The sequence below is a fragment of the Falco punctatus genome (genome assembly GCF_963210335.1).
Source record: "Falco punctatus genome assembly, chromosome: 1".
Lineage (NCBI taxonomy): Eukaryota > Metazoa > Chordata > Aves > Falconiformes > Falconidae > Falco > Falco punctatus.
In genome coordinates this window covers 23,990,615-24,006,893 of record NC_137580.1, presented here as the reverse complement: position 1 = coordinate 24,006,893, position 16,279 = coordinate 23,990,615, and the positions used below count along the sequence as shown (strand labels likewise).

The following is a 16,279-nucleotide window of genomic DNA, read 5'->3' as shown; positions in this document are numbered from 1 at the left end:
TTATTACAAAGTCAGACTGAATTTATTACTTTCCAGCAATTAAAAAAAGGCAGAAGACAATGGTCTAGACATTCTGTTGTTACTTATAAGGGGCAGCAAAGCTTTGTATAATTCACATACATAAAGTGGTAAAAACCTTTAGATCCTTGCAGTCCAAAGGAAGGACAGAAACTGGAAACAGAAACTTCCCAGCAGCTTGCGCCAGTAAACTACTGATGTTGCAAAGACTGACATAGTTACAGCAACATACATATCTGCAACAATTTAAGTTAGCTGTTTACATAATAATGTTGCTTGATTGTTTTGACAAAAACATGGAAGCAGGCTAAGCTTTCCACAAACCAAGTCACAAGTGGAACAGTTCCCTCGGCACTGCATTTCTAGGACAATGCTGTCGTAAAAAAAGGAAGGGAAAAAAAAGAAAAAAATGTACAATAGTACATATAGTTTTATAGTAAACCAGTATCTGAACAGATTCAGTTTTCCTTCTTTTATTAAAGCATATACAGCTTTATAAAATATAATATAAACCTTCCAAAGGTCAAGTTCAAAAGCTTAGAGGAGGCTTTGCTAATTCTAAAGATAACAGCCAAAATACCATTGCTCCTAGAAGATACGTGTTTTATTTTACCTCAACAGTTTTAGCCTTGGAAGGTGAACCATGAACTCAAGTGACATGTTCTGTGTAAGCCCAGAGCATTCACCACGTCAACTGAAGACTCCTCCTCTGATGGGAATGCTCTCATTCAGCCCATGTTCTATAAGTTTGATGTCCTCCAAGTCATCTTTTATAATGCTAATTAGGTGACTCAGACCTTCTTGCTGCTGCTTCAGATGCTGTAGATGGATAGTTTAAAAACTGGCATGAGCATAGGTCAACTTGACAGATTTTAAGTAACATCTCTTACAAGTGCCACGGCTGGTGGCCTTGGCACATTGAAAAGCCAGGCATAATGTCTTTGGAAGATGGAAAACCAGCATTTTCTGCACTTGTAGCCTGAACTGCATAGAGTGGTTTTGTACAACACTGAGGCACGGTCACTGAGAACAATAAAAACTACTTCGGCATCAATTACAAAAACATGACATTCTACATACATCTCCCAGCAAGCATAGCTGGCTTTAATTTTGAAGTTCAAAGAGTATCTCAGGATTCTACCCAGTAATACTTACTTGCTTGATTTCCCTTAAGAGGTCTGCATCTATGTAATAGCGCTCTTCCGCCCGCACCGCTCCAAAGTGGTTTTGCATCCTGATTTGGGACATGAGCTCATTCAGTCTGCCCTGGGAAGAGAAACAGGCTTAAATCAAATGTAACTCATTTACATCTGTCAGAGCTCCAGCATGTAACACTCCTCAAGTCACCAGGGCAGGAAGCACTGCCATTCTTTCCATTTTTTATTTTTTTTCAGTGACATGCAAAGGGCAAGAAACTCCAATACTTCGAAGAACTCAAAAATATTTAAATACCTATCAGTCATGCAGCAAACAGCATGATGCTACAGCCTAGTAACACTGCTGGACTTCTGAAAGCTTTTCACAATAAATACATATGCACAGTTTAGAAAACTTACATTCTTTTGCGAGGAAGAAACAGAGTTGTTGGCAAAGTTCTATTAACAACTCACCTTGAACTGTGTAGGTGCATTAAGTTCACACTGAATTGTATCTAACTGTACACGAAGCTGCTCTTCATCTGCTTGAATGGCATAACCGCTCTTCCTTTGGATCTCCTGCTTTATCAACACCTACAACAGAAGCCTTTGAGGTTCGTTAGAGAAGACTTTGCCCATCTCTTTCCTCACTAGCCCATTCATATGTCTTTTTGCCCTTCCTCCAGCATGTCTCTCATCAGATTTGTTCTGTCATTTAGTCTGCTGCTCCAAGACCTTAAGGCACTCCCATGGCTTCCGAGTAAGTGAGAGAGAAGGTTGCCAAAATGGTAGGACATGCTGCACACCTGAAGCTTTCTCTGCCAGCTCTGCCTGTTACTAATACCATTTAAATAAACTCCTAATTTAATTTTCAACACTGGCCACACAAGATTACATGGGTCATCCTAACCCCTCCTCCTCAGTTTGTCTTCTGGCACAAGGCTGTGCATCAGAACGAGTTATTTACACTATCCATGTTACCTGTAATGTTCTGTGAGAAAGCGCCATCAGTTTCCTTTTGTACTGTGCAATTTTTGCCATAGTTGTCGTTTGGTTCTTCTGTAGCTCGCTGATATCTTCTGATATGATCTGCAGAGGAGATGGAGTCAGTTGGAAGTCGCAAGAGTTTCTGATAACAGAAAACATTAGTCCCGATGGTTTCAAAACAACACTCGGTCCAGCAACTTAGCATCCTCACCAAAGATGCTTTCAGAAAGCTTTTTGCTAGACCTCTACTGTTCTGGTTTCTATTTATTTTTACATGCAACTGGGATTTTCAGAAGGCATCAGAAAACTGGGTGCCCAAATTAGCATCCACGCCACTGCGACTTAATTCAGCTGGTTTGACTTGGCCTGTAACAACACAACAAGCTTGAACCCGAAAAAAAACAAAGCTAAACCACACTGCTCAGTTTCTCCTCAAATGATATAATTACGGAATATATTAAGAAATAGTGATAAGGAGTCACAGGCCCATGCACATGGTTCCAGTTTTCAACACACAGGAGGCAAGGGGGGAGGCTCATTTAATAGCACATCCATCATCAACAGCAAGCAGTCACGACAGAGATGAGAAACCTTACATCTAATCGAGTTTGATGCTGTTTGGTCATCTGATCTTGGACCTTCAATCTTCTTAACAGTTCCTTGAAACCCACCATTGGCACAGGAATAAGCCTACAAGAATACAAATATTTCTTACAACGCATTTTTATATTAGACAGGTGGTAGGGATTAATAATTATGAATATAATTTTATGTAAAGTTACGGATAATCTTGGCCTATTATAAATTAAGGTAACACATAAACATATCTTGTTTTTCTAAGCTCTAGAGTCCTCGCTATTCCTAACAACCTGGGGTTGTTTGTTTGTTTGTTTTTCACAAAAAAAAAAATCAGCCTAAGTGATCTGTAGCCACTGGAGGGTACAAAGGTAAATTGCTTCCACTTGCAGGAATAAAGAGAAACAACCATAACAGCTGCAAAAATTAAGTCACAAAAGCTGGTCCCCATGATGGAGTACACCACAACTCCAAGTAATGCAAGAAAGTAAAGCTCTTGATCCTGACAACCCTTAAGTGCCTAAATGGGTAAAGGGATTAGACAGGCATTCCTAGTAATCCTCACTGCTTCAAATGAGATCAGCACTTGACAAAGTTATTCTCTAATAAGTTTCTTACAAGTTACCTGAAGGGTATTACACAATATTGTATATTTCTCCCCTTTCCAGTTCTTTCTGTAATACTTGGGACACTGTTAGACTTACTTGTCAGGATCAGGATTATCGACTTTAGCTTGTTCCCATATAATAGGATCAACACCTTAAAAAAAAAAAACCAAAACAGTGAGTTTCTAGTATGCCTAGATCTGAATCAAGATCACATCTCACAACTGTTAAGCAGGAAAAATACTAGGAAATACACAGAACTTATGAACTATGCTAACCTGAATGACTGTTATTCAAATTAAGGTTAATTAAACACAGGTAGTTCTTAAAAGTCTTGTTCCTGGACTATGGCACAGTAAGTTCAGTCCAAAAGGCTGTCAAGCACTTCTGCTGGTTTGGATGCATGGGAAAGGAACAACCCACTGGTGATCAAATTTGACAATCCATTCTTCAAGGCGAAGAATTCCTACTGTTTCCACTGTCTGCTACACTCACGTCATCTCTCCTCTTCAAGTTGCTTATTGTATAAAAAAAACCCTTAAAAAGTCAATAATTAAGTGATCGAAGTACCAAACCAAAGTTGGTACAAAAGTCAGCAAAATAATCCCAGTAGACATTATTATCCTTCCTAACAAGATTTGTCTAAGGATTTCATCTGTTGACAGAACAGTTGCTTGTTTTGCTGTGAACTGCTTCATCAGGTAATGACATAAAATTAAAGCAGTCTAATTGTACACGTACATCAGCTTCATGCAAGTTATTATACTCTCCAAACCTTACTGCAAATCTTAAATGCACATACCTACGTCTTAAATGCACATACCTACGTCTGTGAGGAAAGAATGGGAAGCAATTGACTTTCTGACCAGAGGCACACATGTCAAAAAGAAAAAAGTGCTGGTAATTTGACATTTCAGGCCAGCTTAAAAAGGAGACCAGGACAGTTAGCTACCATAACATTCTTCACTGCCCAACAACTCCAGGTCACTCCTCATAACAGCTATTGTCTTCATACCAAAACTCATCTCGGGGTGTGACTGCTGCTCTAGTGCTCAGCGCTGACACCTCTTCTCGCACACCTGACCGCTAGATTAGCCAGCCTGCAAGCTCAGTTGCCTTCTCAGTCATGGACTAACAAGCTGCACCCAACCATCGTCACACAGGCCTTGCAATACACCTCCAGTACTAGAGCAAGCCAACTTGCTCGTGCACAGAGCAACTACTTCTCCCCAGTGCTGCGGCGGCTGGAAAACACCGCTGCTTGCCTCTGACTTTTCTGCAACAGCAGGCTGAGTTCTTTTTGCAATCCAGATACTGTAACTTCTGCTGTGTCTTTAAATGGTCTTCTTGAATGTGCTACATACTGTCTGCTGGAAACCACAGGCTGCTTTCCCTGACCCACTGCAGGATGTTCACTGCAAGTACTACGTGGGATACTGTACGGACACAGAGAGTAAGCTACCATTATCCTACGAAATGGAATGAACAGCACTTAACTACTCTGAAACAAAGCTGTATACGTACTGCCTGCGGCCACATAGGCTAAGCGACCCCTCTGAAAACTAGGAAGTGAATATAGGACATGATTATTCTGGTATTTCACTTTTTTTTTTAAATTGGGCCAGTTGAAGTGATTGATGATGGCCAAATTATATAGTTTAGTGTTGTGTGTCATATTACTGATAAATCATAACTGTCTTGGTAGACTACACTGCACTTCAGTGGGAAAGCCAGCTGTAATTAAATCACTACGTCAGCCTATCAGAGTGCCTTGGGAACTCTTGTAGTTTTAAAAGGTGTCTTCCAGTGGGCTGACACCCACTTTTTTCCCCCTGCCACCCAAAAAAGCCCCAGCAAAGGCCCAACTGTGCCCCTGCGCAGCCCCAGCCCACGTACCAGCAGGAGGGTTCTGCAGGAGCTGTTTGACCTGTGCCGGGGAAAGCTCTGTCCTGGCCATGGAGAGGCTGACCCCCAGCTGCTGCAGGGATGATTTGATGTTGGCTTGTTCAAAGTGGGTGTAGAGGGTCGTTGCAGGAACTCTCCTCGAAGTGCCGTTGGGCGAGCGCTCCACAACGTAAATGATCACTTCTGTCCTGAGCAAGACAAGATTCTTATTGTCAGAAAAAGGTCAGCAAGGGTATAGAAACTAAACACAATAAAGAACAACCTTAAATCAAAGTCATTGCCTGTCCCAACTGACTGTTCAGTTCCTTTAGCTAACAGAGTTGTAAGTACCAGCAAAGGCAGGGTTTAACACAACAAGGCAGAAAGGGAAAAGCTGTAAACAGCCTACAAAACTACGTTCTCCACACCTCACCCCCAGTTTTAACAACCATATTATATGGTGATACTAGTACCACATTAAGAATAACCTAAAACCTTGGGCTTTAAAACAGAATGAAAAAACTGCGGGAAAGAAAGAAGCAGAATGTCAGCGTGCTGAAGTACTTCAGGCAGACTAGCCTGAGGCCCCCAGAAAAGTCAAAGCAGACAGCACACTGACATAACACACCGAGAACGAGCCAGCTCAACTAGCCTTGGGAGAGCCTTCCCACCGAAAAAAACGTCTGATACGGAACACTGCAAAGACACTGTTACTGTACACCCCAGCGCTCTTCCACTTTATGCATGACCAAGTGAGGAATACCTCATTGCTCCGAAAATATGAAGTATGTATCCCACCCTCATGGCTAACTTCCTCATCTCCAATTTTTGCAGCTAAGCAGGGTCTGGAGAAGCCCATTTCCTGACCTGAGCTGAGGTTCTCAGCTGTGCACTCCACCAAAAGCAAGTAATATACACAGGAAAGATACGGGACTTAACGCCTTAAGAAAAAGCAAGAGGAAGGAACAAGACACGAAATCAAACTCGGGAGAAACAGATCTAAAATCAAGGAGAAAGGGAGACAAGAGTAGAGCAAGCGCCAACATGCAATACCAGATAGAAAGGCAAAACCGCATAAAGGTCACATACTGGTCATCCGGCATCGTTTTAACACCTTCTACATTGACAGTGAGGGTCTGGTTTCCTCCCAGAATTTTGTGTAGGGATTCTACAAGCTGCTGCTGCTGGCTTCGAATATCTATTTCTTTTCTGTTAAAGACCAAGACCACGAGGCCATCTTCATCTTTGTTGTTGGGCATTAAACTGTAACCCACAGCCTGCAAATGAACAAACAAAAACCGGGGATCTATTACTTAGCAAAAGCACATCTATGTGGCCTGAAGGGGAGGGGCTAATCCCCTCCATTTTTAGAGCAACGGGTTCAACATTAAGTTACAACATAGTCTGAGATGCAGACACATAAAATCAGTCCCCCTTTAAAAATATTCTCTCAAAAGGCCACCAGTACAGTAGCTTTTGAAACAGTTCAGACTTTTACAAAAGGTTCGTTAAGTATCCATTCCCCATCTCAAACCAAGGAAAGCTATGGACCGGGAGATGCTGACTCAGTAGGGGATTTATGCTGCTTCGGAGCTGATATCCATCGGGAACACTGTACAAAGTCACACTGTTCCTAAGTTGCAAAAGGAACCAGAGGACCAGACATAAATACAGAAAAATTACCAGAGTTCCAGAAGAGTTTTACAACATTATTTCCAGGTGTCTGAATGAAAAGTTACCGACAGAACCTAACTGAAAGATAAGCCAACCATAAATCTTTATGGATTTCTTAGCATTTTCCTACTGTAGATCTGGACAGTTTTCTTGGAAGTACAAGTCAAAACATGGGACATGGAGTATTTCTACTAGCTAAGACATGCATCAGGTGAGGTTCTCGCACAAGAATTCAGGACAGCCAATTTCCCTTGTGTTAGCAAGGGTCACGGATTTTCTTGTACAATTGCTTAGCGAGGGTCATGGATTTTCTTGTACGATTGCTTATAAAGTTTAATGTTATCTTTATCCTTGCTGTGATAAAGCTATAGTAAGTTCAAGATGTTTAATTCAACATCATGATCTAATACAGGAACAAACCCTGCCAGCTCCGGTGTAAACTCCATGTGACTTGTAAGAAAGATCTAAACGGTTAACTCGTTATAAGCAAAAGCAGAGCGGCCGTTTTCATCTCATCTTGCCTATGAACTGTCAGTGGACGCATCCCTGGTGAAATGGCTGGCCAGCAGGTGCTTTTTAAGGCATGTGGGTGGGTGGGTGACTTGTACGTTTTCCCTTGTGTAAGTTCAGCTGAAGAAAGAAACGGGCTGGGGATGTGCCCAAGAGCCCGGTCTTTGTCAGCAGAGAGTAATTCCCTGCCGCGGTGAGCCTCGCAGAATTGGCCTCCTTCTGTTGGGCCGTCCTGCCAGGGAGCACAACGGTGACAGCTGAGGAAGAATCTGGGTTTAAGCACACGCCTTTCATCGTTGTGAAAGGCCCATACTGTGGGGAAACACCGGCCAGCACACGGAAGACTAAATCTCATTATGTGCAAAATGGTACTAAGACCACACATACGTGACTGCTCTGCTATTTGTTTTAAAAAAAAATATCTATCTTTCACATTTTATACAATTAAGCATTTTCAAACCGTAACAGATTTTTTTACTTTGTTGTGGTCCTTCAAATGACTGCCTGCATCACAGACCTCAGAGGCACACTCTTCTTAGTCAAGAGCTGCATGCTTCTCGTTTGTTCTAGAGCTGGAGCTGCATGCAAGTGGATTCCTTGAACCCCTGTGACAGCCTTCGAGTAATGCTTCACTCTTATCAGGTATCTGATGCTTACAGAGGCGATAAACCCAACTAGCACATGACGCTTCGCTCTGATACCTGTGCTACCAACTTTCTTAGGCATATGCCATTGCCAGCACACATGGAACTTTTCAGTCCTTCACTTAAGGTACGGAAATTCATAATGGCATTAGTAATGCCATAGGGCCAAAAGTAAACCTAGTATGTGGCACTGTGTAACTTGAAAGAAAAACTGAAACTCTTTAAAATAACTAATTTTGCATCACACAACTTATACTTCGCAATTTTTCAAAGCCCAGAAAACTCTAAAGCCCTTTCAGGCAACAACTTGGAAGCAAGTAAGCCTGCGGGTGCTTTATCAATTAAATATTCAAGGTAACACCTAAAAAAGGTAATACAACAGAAGCCAAACATTTGTTATGCAGGCACTCGTTTTCTGCAAATATTTTATAAAAGTGTCATGATACACACAATCAAAACTAGTCTTACTTAAATATTAACCTACATTCAGGTTAGAAAGCTTGCACTTCAAAGAATCAGCTCGGGAAAGGAGGGTATTGCCGTGCCTGACCCAAATCCACTGACAAGTCTGAAGCTTAGCAAGAAAGTCAGCAGGCAAGAGATCTGCAGTGCCTGAAGACCTGCATGTTCTTTGTTGACATGAGAAGCAAGATCTGGAACTGCTGATGATATCAGACAAGGAACGGAGTCAGCTTTAGCACTGGCAAGGATAAAGGCAGAAGAAATCCAAAGGCTGGTGTATTTAAACCGGCATGCATGCGCCAGGTTCACGGAGGGTTTTTCTAATGTAGACAAAGCAACAAAGACAGTCCCTGAAGTTCTTACCCACATGTTAAGAGTTTCTTTCAGATGTGAAGGGTACTTGAAACAGTTTTTGTAATATTGTAACCTAAACAAATGCACATGAAAATTCATTTCCAGAGATCTGGCTCAAACTAGACACACACACTAATCTGAATGCTGTCATAGAAGAACATTAGTTTCAGAATCCACATACGTACTCGTTATCTAGTACCTCAACACTACCCGGATTTCCAGCATCTATAAACCTTCAAACCTTTTAATGAGCACGTAACAGAATCGTGCACATTACCTGGAAAAATACCGTTGCAGAATACTCTTAACAGTAACAAAATCTGATGTGAACACTCATAAGACAGCAGACACTCAGCAAGCAGAGTAACTGCTTCAGAGCTGTTTGTGGGCAGATGAACAATTCCATACCTTAAACCGGCAAAAGGGGTTTTCCTGCGTGAACTCCACTGGAGCAATGTTATTGTTGAAGTACCCTTTGCCTGTTCCCCAAAAGGCCTGAAGCTGGTTCCATTTTGCCAAAATAGCATCTCTCTCATCTCCCAAGAGTGTTGGAGCCGAGAGGGCGCTGGCTGTATTGATGAGCTGGTTTGACTGGGCAGGTGTCTGAGCAGGCTGGCTGAACAAGCCGCCTCCTAATGCTGTGTTGGACGAAGAAAAACAAATTAACTCCTTTACCCATGACAGACTTGCTTGCTAACACGGACCATCTGCCTATCATTGGCATCACTTCACATTTTGAGAAGCAAACAAATGCACAGAATAAATAAATAAATAAATCCAAACCAGATAACCTTTTTAAAGTGTCTTTTTACACCCAATCTTCATCGGCAACAGAAGTTCCCGAACGCTGAGTTAGAAGATAAATGGTCATTATCCAACTCACTTAAACTCGACACTGTTTTCCTCCCCTTTCTAGTAATGCCATGACTGCCAACATCAATGCTATAACTACTCTTCCCACCACTGCCAAACCAAAGGGGTAAATGTTGTCAGAAACTCATGGGTGAAGCTCAGAAGCTTGCTCGAGCTCTAGTTTAAGAAAAAGATGAGGGCTGCAAATTGAGGCATTTCAAAAGCCACATTTCTGAGAAGGTTCCATCAATCCAGAGGTTAACTGTAACAGCCCCCTTTTATAATACATTTCCGTCTCACTACGTATGTGCCTGTTGCATTCATGTTTTTGTTGCTAAGGGAGTAAGTCAACAGAAGGCCATACTTACTGGTCTGCTGCTGCTGGGTACCGAAGCTTCCAAAGCCTAGCCCAGTTCCCAAACCACTACCCAAGCCAGTTCCAGTTCCTGTGCCAAAACTAGTACCAAATCCAAAGCCTTTGTTCTGGGTAGCACCAAAGAGTCCTGGGGAAATAAGCAAATAATTATTGAGAAAAAGAGAACAGTACCTGTGCAATCCAAAACATTACTGTGAAGGGCTGATGCCCCAAGGTTCATTCTAAAGCAAACACTTTCAGGCTTGTACTCTCTTACCGCTGGTACCTGTATTGGTGGGAGCCGAAAAACTAAACGTTGGTCCCGCAGTGGTGGCAGTTGTCCCGAATCCTCCAAACGCACCTAACAAACAAAGTTTGCAAGTCAGGCAGGCAGCACGCTGTGAGCGGCAGCTGTGCATAACACAACGATAAACTGCACGCTTCAAGGGGTGTTATGAGAAGAGATGTTGACGGATGGATGTATTATGTTACAAGCATGTAGTTCACATTGATCATGGGTGTCGAGTTCACTGTCCAAGGAAATGGGGGAGGAAACATGAATCAGAAAGCAAATACATCTCTGGTGTGTCAGGAAAGCAAAGAGAAAAGCAGCAGTTAAGTCCTGTTCCTTTACCAGCAGGATGTGCTTTCCTTAGTGACAGACACAACTAATAATATTATTTCTTAGATTAATTCTTGGGAATACTTCTAGGCCATGTTGTTGCTAAGTGTTTAATGAACGATCTGATGTTTTGTGAGCTTTTTAAACATTCCTAACCTCTTCAGAACAAAAACCAGAAACAAATCAAGTAAAGCCTGAGGCCAGGGTGCAGACAATTGCTGTGTTTGCACGGGAATGCTGTCACAGCAACAATTTCTTTCTACACACAGGTAAAATTCTACAAGTTTTTTTGTTTGTTTTTTTTTTTAAGCCTAGTTCCTTATCATCCTTCCCATTACATCTCATATTGAGGTTCAACCACTATCAGAGGAAGACAGATGCAAAAGCAATCAGCCTTCCAAAGGTTTTCAGGACAACTAGTCACTGGCTAGCTGGAGAAGACCTAAGTGAGGGCCTGCACCCCACGGTACCAGAGAAAGCCCCAAGAGATCCCTGTTCCCATTTGCCCCCTTAGAAGAGACACCCGACTCAGGGTGGCTGTGCCAAGACAAGTACTGCTGGCCCCAACACCAAGCTGTCAGGTGCTGGATGCCACCACCCCATCTTTTTGCTATGGTGGTGACAACGGGCCATTGGCCCAAGGTACAGCCTGGGGACTTCTGATTAGCCCTGGAAAACCAAGCTGTCTGTGTTTCAAGCCATTTTTACACTGTATTCAAGTGAAGAAAGACAGTCTGATACATAGGATTTGTCAAAAAGATGCTGCCACTGCTAACACGCTCCCACCCCCCAAAATGTCTCTTTAGACCTACTACACTTACCATCCTCTTGTGTCCATACAAAATAAAAAGGTTAAACCATAGCTGACATGCAATCACATTTTATTTTCATTCAGCAAACATCTTAATGCAAGGGGATAGAAGAAGTTGTTCCCTGTAACGTTCAAGTTTTGGTCCTACCAGCAAGTGAGAAACCCTAGGGGAGTACCATCAGATGACACACTTTTTAGGCAGCTTGGTACTCACAGCAAATTTAGTCTTCAAAAAGGATCTGAGAGTGCAAATTGCTGAACAAAATGAAGCATCCAAATTCTCTCATGGAGTAGTTCCAATTCAGCTAAAGAAATACAGCCCAGTAGTGTTCATACCAAATAAAACCAGAATCAGGTCCCTCAAGTGCACAGAACAGGGAAGAGTACGCCAACACAGGGAGCGATGACACTGTGGAATGAATAGAATTCCTATACGAGCAGCGGCAAAAGACCCCAACTGGCTAATTCTACATGAGCAACAGCATTAGAAATCCATGCAGTTCTGCATTTTTATACAAAATGGAAAAGATTTAAATCGAATTGTATCAGCTGATGGCTCAGAACTGATGGATCCACATGGGGCCATGAACTTAAGGCAATACCCAGCGCAGACATCGTGCCCAAGAGCCTCCCAGAAGCACAGAGAGTCTCTTAGCGAGCACTGGGACACGTGCTATCTCAGGGTGCCGCACAGCGTTTAGGAAACTGAGATCACAGTGAGGGCTGCTCATTTCGTGCTGATCGTATAAAATTTGTTTCTCCACAGAAACTGTTGAGGTGTAGTGCATTCATGACAGCCAACAGAAGGCCAATGAGGAGACACAGGGGAAGATGAAAAACATGACTGCAGTAGTCCAAGAATCTCATGTCGGAAAATGTGGCGTTAGGGGCCAGCTCGGCAATTGTGTGTCATCACCTGGATCCAAACAGAGAATCGATGTTGCCGTTTGCTGGGTAATCAAGGCTCAATTTTAGACTGGGTCAGGCTGGTAGGTTACCGCAATTAATTTCCATTTCAGAGACTGAGTATTTGGTACATGGTTATTTTTCATTAATAGCTATTTCTGGAGAATTTAGTAGGCAAAACCCCCTACAAGCCTATGGCTCTCAAACCCATTCCACCTTCAGAGCTTTCACCTCCAGTCTTCACTGGATACGAAGGTTAGTACTAAACACAGATTAGCAGTTCAGAATGTAATTCTTGGACCCCTGCTATTAACATTTATTACAGAACAAGTATTTATGCATTATCTACCTGCACTTGCCAGACTGTTACCAAAATTGAATGGTGGAGTTGAGGTAGTGGAAACACCGAAATTCCCAATATTAAAATTCACTGCAGGATTAGCAGTTAATCCGAAACCCCCAAAATTAAACCCACTGGCAGTGGAGTTTGTAGTTTCAAGCCCACCAAATCCTGACAAGCGGGAAGCAGAAAAAGAGCAAGGTAACATTAGTTCTGAGTAAAAGGTAGGTTCAGGAAAGAAAAGTGAACATATTTTTCCATCACCACGGACAAGACAAACACAGTTAAAAGCAAGAGTAAGATATTAACTGGCATTAAACATTATTTATTGAACACAAGGAGAACAGTCAAAAGCTTTCTGTTTAACCCACTCTCCCTACATCACTGCTGTAAGCATGTTATTTTTCAGCTATACTGCATATGATACAGCTAATGTTTTTCCCATTTTATTTCAAAGCTATACATGAGAATATCCAAGTGATTCAACATTCCCCTTAAGAGTGAGCTTGAACCCCCCAAGACTGCTCGATACAGCTGCATCTGTGCTAGCGTCACGGACAATAGCATAATTATTTCATAAGCTATCAGGAAGGCAGGAATAACCTATCCTCATGCTAACAGCATACCCACACATGAACAGCAACAGCAGAATAATCACAAAATACAACTCCAGCAGCTGAGGCACGACACCTGTCAAATACTCCTACGTGGACTTATTCAAGTTGTATTTGCAAAAATCTGTCCACTCCAGCGCTTGCTGGTGACTTACCTGATGCATCCAGGTTTTTCAGCACTAAGAAAAATGCTAACACAGCAGCTCCCCGATTCCCTCTCCTGGAGTAGCTGTGAACAGGTTCACACCAGACAGACGAGAAGTCCTGTGGTGTGATCCCAGAATTCCTTCTAACGAGCACAACAGACCTTGTAACAGTGCACAAGCAGCGCAAGATTATCTTTAAGATGGGGCCAGAAAGTCTGCATCTACATCAGCCAAGTCAGAGCTGAAGATCACACAGTATAGCCCAGGCTAACTGCAGCAAAGATGAGCCCTGTCGAAGAGCATGTACTCTTAAGAGGCAACAAAGAATTATTTTACAAAGTGAGAGTAAGGAACACTCTGGCTTACATTTCACCTAGACTGCCTGTCTTGCAGCAAACAAGTAAGAAGGAAAAAGCCTTTCTTCCTTTACAAGTTAAACACGTTTACATTGCTCAAAACTTAACTTCCAAGACCACCTCATCCAAACAGGAACACTGCTGCGATCAGAAGTGATGACCCAAGTGACCTGGCAGCATTAACCATGTACCACTGTGCACCACCACATCACAAGCGCCCTAAGAGCAACACACAGTTTTCTTTTGGCAGGACCAAGCCCTGGACGCCTCACTGCCATGGACCCATCACCACTACAGAGGAGTTGATCATGCAGGAGAAAGAAAGCAAACAGAGAAATCCCAGCTGGTACAGTGGGGACAGTGTCCAACTGCAGAGAAGCGGGAGAAAACACCTGGGGAGCTCGCATCTCACCGGCTTCCCCGAGAGGTGAGAGGAGATGGCTGCACACCAGCATGGGTTTATGGAAGGCAGGTCCTGCCTGATGAACCCGATCTCCTACTGTGACAAGATGATGAGGGAAAGGCTGTGCATGTTGTGTATGTGAACCTTAGTAAAGCCCCGACACTGTGTCCCACAGTATTGCCCTGGAGAAAGGGGCTGCTCGTGGCTTGGATGGGTGTGCTCTGTGCTGGGTGAAGAGCTGGCTGGATGGCTGAGCCCAAGGAGTGGTAGGGAACGGAGTTATGTCCAGCTGGTGACCACCGGAACAGGTGGTGTTCCCCAGGGCTCAGGATCAGGGCCATCAACAATCTGGACGAGTGGATCGAGTGCACCCTCACGTCAGTTTGCAGGCAACACCAAACCGGGGGGGAGTGTTGATGTGCTGGGGGGCAGGGGGCTCTGCTGAGGGCTCTGGCCAGGCCGGGCTGATGGGCCGAAGCCAGCTGTATGTGGTTCAACAGGGCTCCGTGCTGGGAGCGCTGCGCTCGCGGCACCGCAGCCCCACGCCGCGCTGCGGGCCGGGGGCCGGGGAGCTGCCCGGCGGGACGGGACCGGGGGGGCGGCTGATGCCGGCTGGGCGTGAGCCAGCGGCGTGCCCGGGTGGCCGGCAGCGGCCTGGCTTGTGCCAGAGCCAGCGTGGCCAGCAGGGCCGGGGCAGGGACCGTGCCCTGTGCTCGGCACCGGGGGCTGCACCTCGCACCCCGCGCTCGGCCCCTCGCTGCACGGGGGACACCGAGGGGCTGCAGCGCGCCCAGACTGCCGCTGCCAAAGCCCCGCCGAGCGCGGCCCCGAGCCCGGGGGGCCGGTCCCCGCCGCCGCCGCCGAGGAGCCGCGCCTCACGAGCGGGGCGGCGGGCAGCGAGCCCGGGCCGCGGCGGGTGGAAAAGGCGGCTCGTTCCCCCCCGCCCGGGACCCCCCCCACTCACCGGTCGGATTGGTGGCCCCGGCGCCCGCCGTCGCCCCGAAGTTGAAGGCCATGAGCTGCTCGGTGGGGGCCGCGGCAGGCGCGTGCAGCCCCGGCGGGTCCGGCCGGAAACAGACCGGGGCCGCTTCCGGGCGCTGCCGCCAACTACTTCCGGGTGGCGCGCGCGCAGTGACGCTCGGCCGCCACCGCAGCGGGCTGTACCACTGCGAGCTGGGGGGGGGTGCGGGAGGGGCCGGCCAGCAGCGAGTGCCCTCCCGCGGGGGGACAGTTCAAAAAGGGCTGAGAGGCCTCAGCAGGTTTTCTCTTCAGCCGGGAGAAGGGAATGTCCTGCTTTGCCTTAGTAGGGGTGTAAGAAAGCTTGTGGGGGAAAAGTATTGTCAGAAATGGGAAGGAGGTACGGCAGCGGCTCGGTGAGGAAAAGCGTGAAGGGGCATGTTGGAGAAATACTGCCAGTGCGTCCGCAGGCCAAAAAGGCTTCAGGAGGCCAAAAAACCTTCAGGCCGCCAAAAAACCTTCAGGCCAAAAGCTTTAGGAGGCCAGAAGCCTTCAGCAGGCCAAAAGAGCTTCTGCAAGCCAAAAACCTTCAGGAGGCCAAAACACTTTCAAAAGGCCAAAAAAAGCTCCAGCAGGCCAAAAAACTTCAGGACGCCAAAACAGCTCAAGCAGACCAAAAATGCCTTCAGAAAGCCCAAAAACTTCAGCCAGAGCAGTGCCGCAGGGCGCGGGCTGTGAGGGTGCAGGGCGCGGGCTGTGAGGGTGCAGGGCGCGGGCTGTCAGGGTGCAGGGTGTGGGCTGTCAGGGTGCAGGGGTGCGGGCCCCCCCCCAGGGCAGGCGGGCAGCCGGCAGTGCAGGAGCGCGGCCCAGCTCCTGCAGCTCCAGGCAGGGGGGAGCCGCCTCAGCCCCCAGCAGAAGGCAGGGTGTGCTGGCTCCAGAAAGAGATGGATGGGCTGTACCATGCTGGTTATGGGACCCACCCAGCCTGGGGTCTCCTGACACCCCTGGGGTCTCCCGACACCTGCAGGCTGAGAAAGGGCACTTCGTGGGGATCTGCCTTATCAGCA

The 16,279-nt window shown here is 45.6% G+C and overlaps 1 protein-coding gene across 4 annotated transcripts; it reads right to left on the bottom strand.

Annotated features, from left to right (window-relative positions):
• On the bottom strand, nt 1–15,368 carry NUP54 (nucleoporin 54). Of its 4 annotated transcripts, XM_080409085.1 has the most exons (13): nt 15,220–15,358; nt 12,746–12,907; nt 10,335–10,418; nt 10,071–10,205; nt 9,259–9,488; nt 6,296–6,483; nt 5,219–5,415; nt 3,422–3,476; nt 2,738–2,831; nt 2,136–2,243; nt 1,629–1,748; nt 1,174–1,284; nt 1–837 (listed from the first exon to the last, which is right to left on the bottom strand). In XM_080409085.1, exons 1-13 carry the CDS (start codon nt 15,269–15,271, stop codon nt 709–711), a joined length of 1,665 nt encoding a protein of 554 aa, XP_080265211.1. In that variant the 5' UTR covers nt 15,272–15,358; the 3' UTR covers nt 1–708. The 4 variants fall into 4 exon arrangements, 3 of the variants coding, with proteins under 3 accessions (XP_080265211.1, XP_080265209.1, XP_080265210.1); XM_080409083.1 differs by lacking the exon at nt 12,746–12,907 and having other exon boundaries at nt 15,220–15,368; XM_080409084.1 differs by lacking the exon at nt 12,746–12,907 and having other exon boundaries at nt 10,344–10,418; nt 15,220–15,368.
• Nucleotides 15,369–16,279: the final 911 nt, after the last annotated feature.

Coding starts and splice junctions, on each gene's coding strand:
- NUP54 (XM_080409085.1), bottom strand. CDS start 15,271: ATGGCCTTCAACTTCGGGGCGACGGCGGGCGCCGGGGCCACCAATCCG. Junction 10,206..10,334: donor CACCAATACAGGTACCAGCG/GTAAGAGAGTAC, acceptor TTATTTCCCCAG/GACTCTTTGGTGCTACCCAG. Junction 3,477..5,218: donor CCTGCAGAACCCTCCTGCTG/GTACGTGGGCTG, acceptor TTTTTTTTTAAG/GTGTTGATCCTATTATATGG.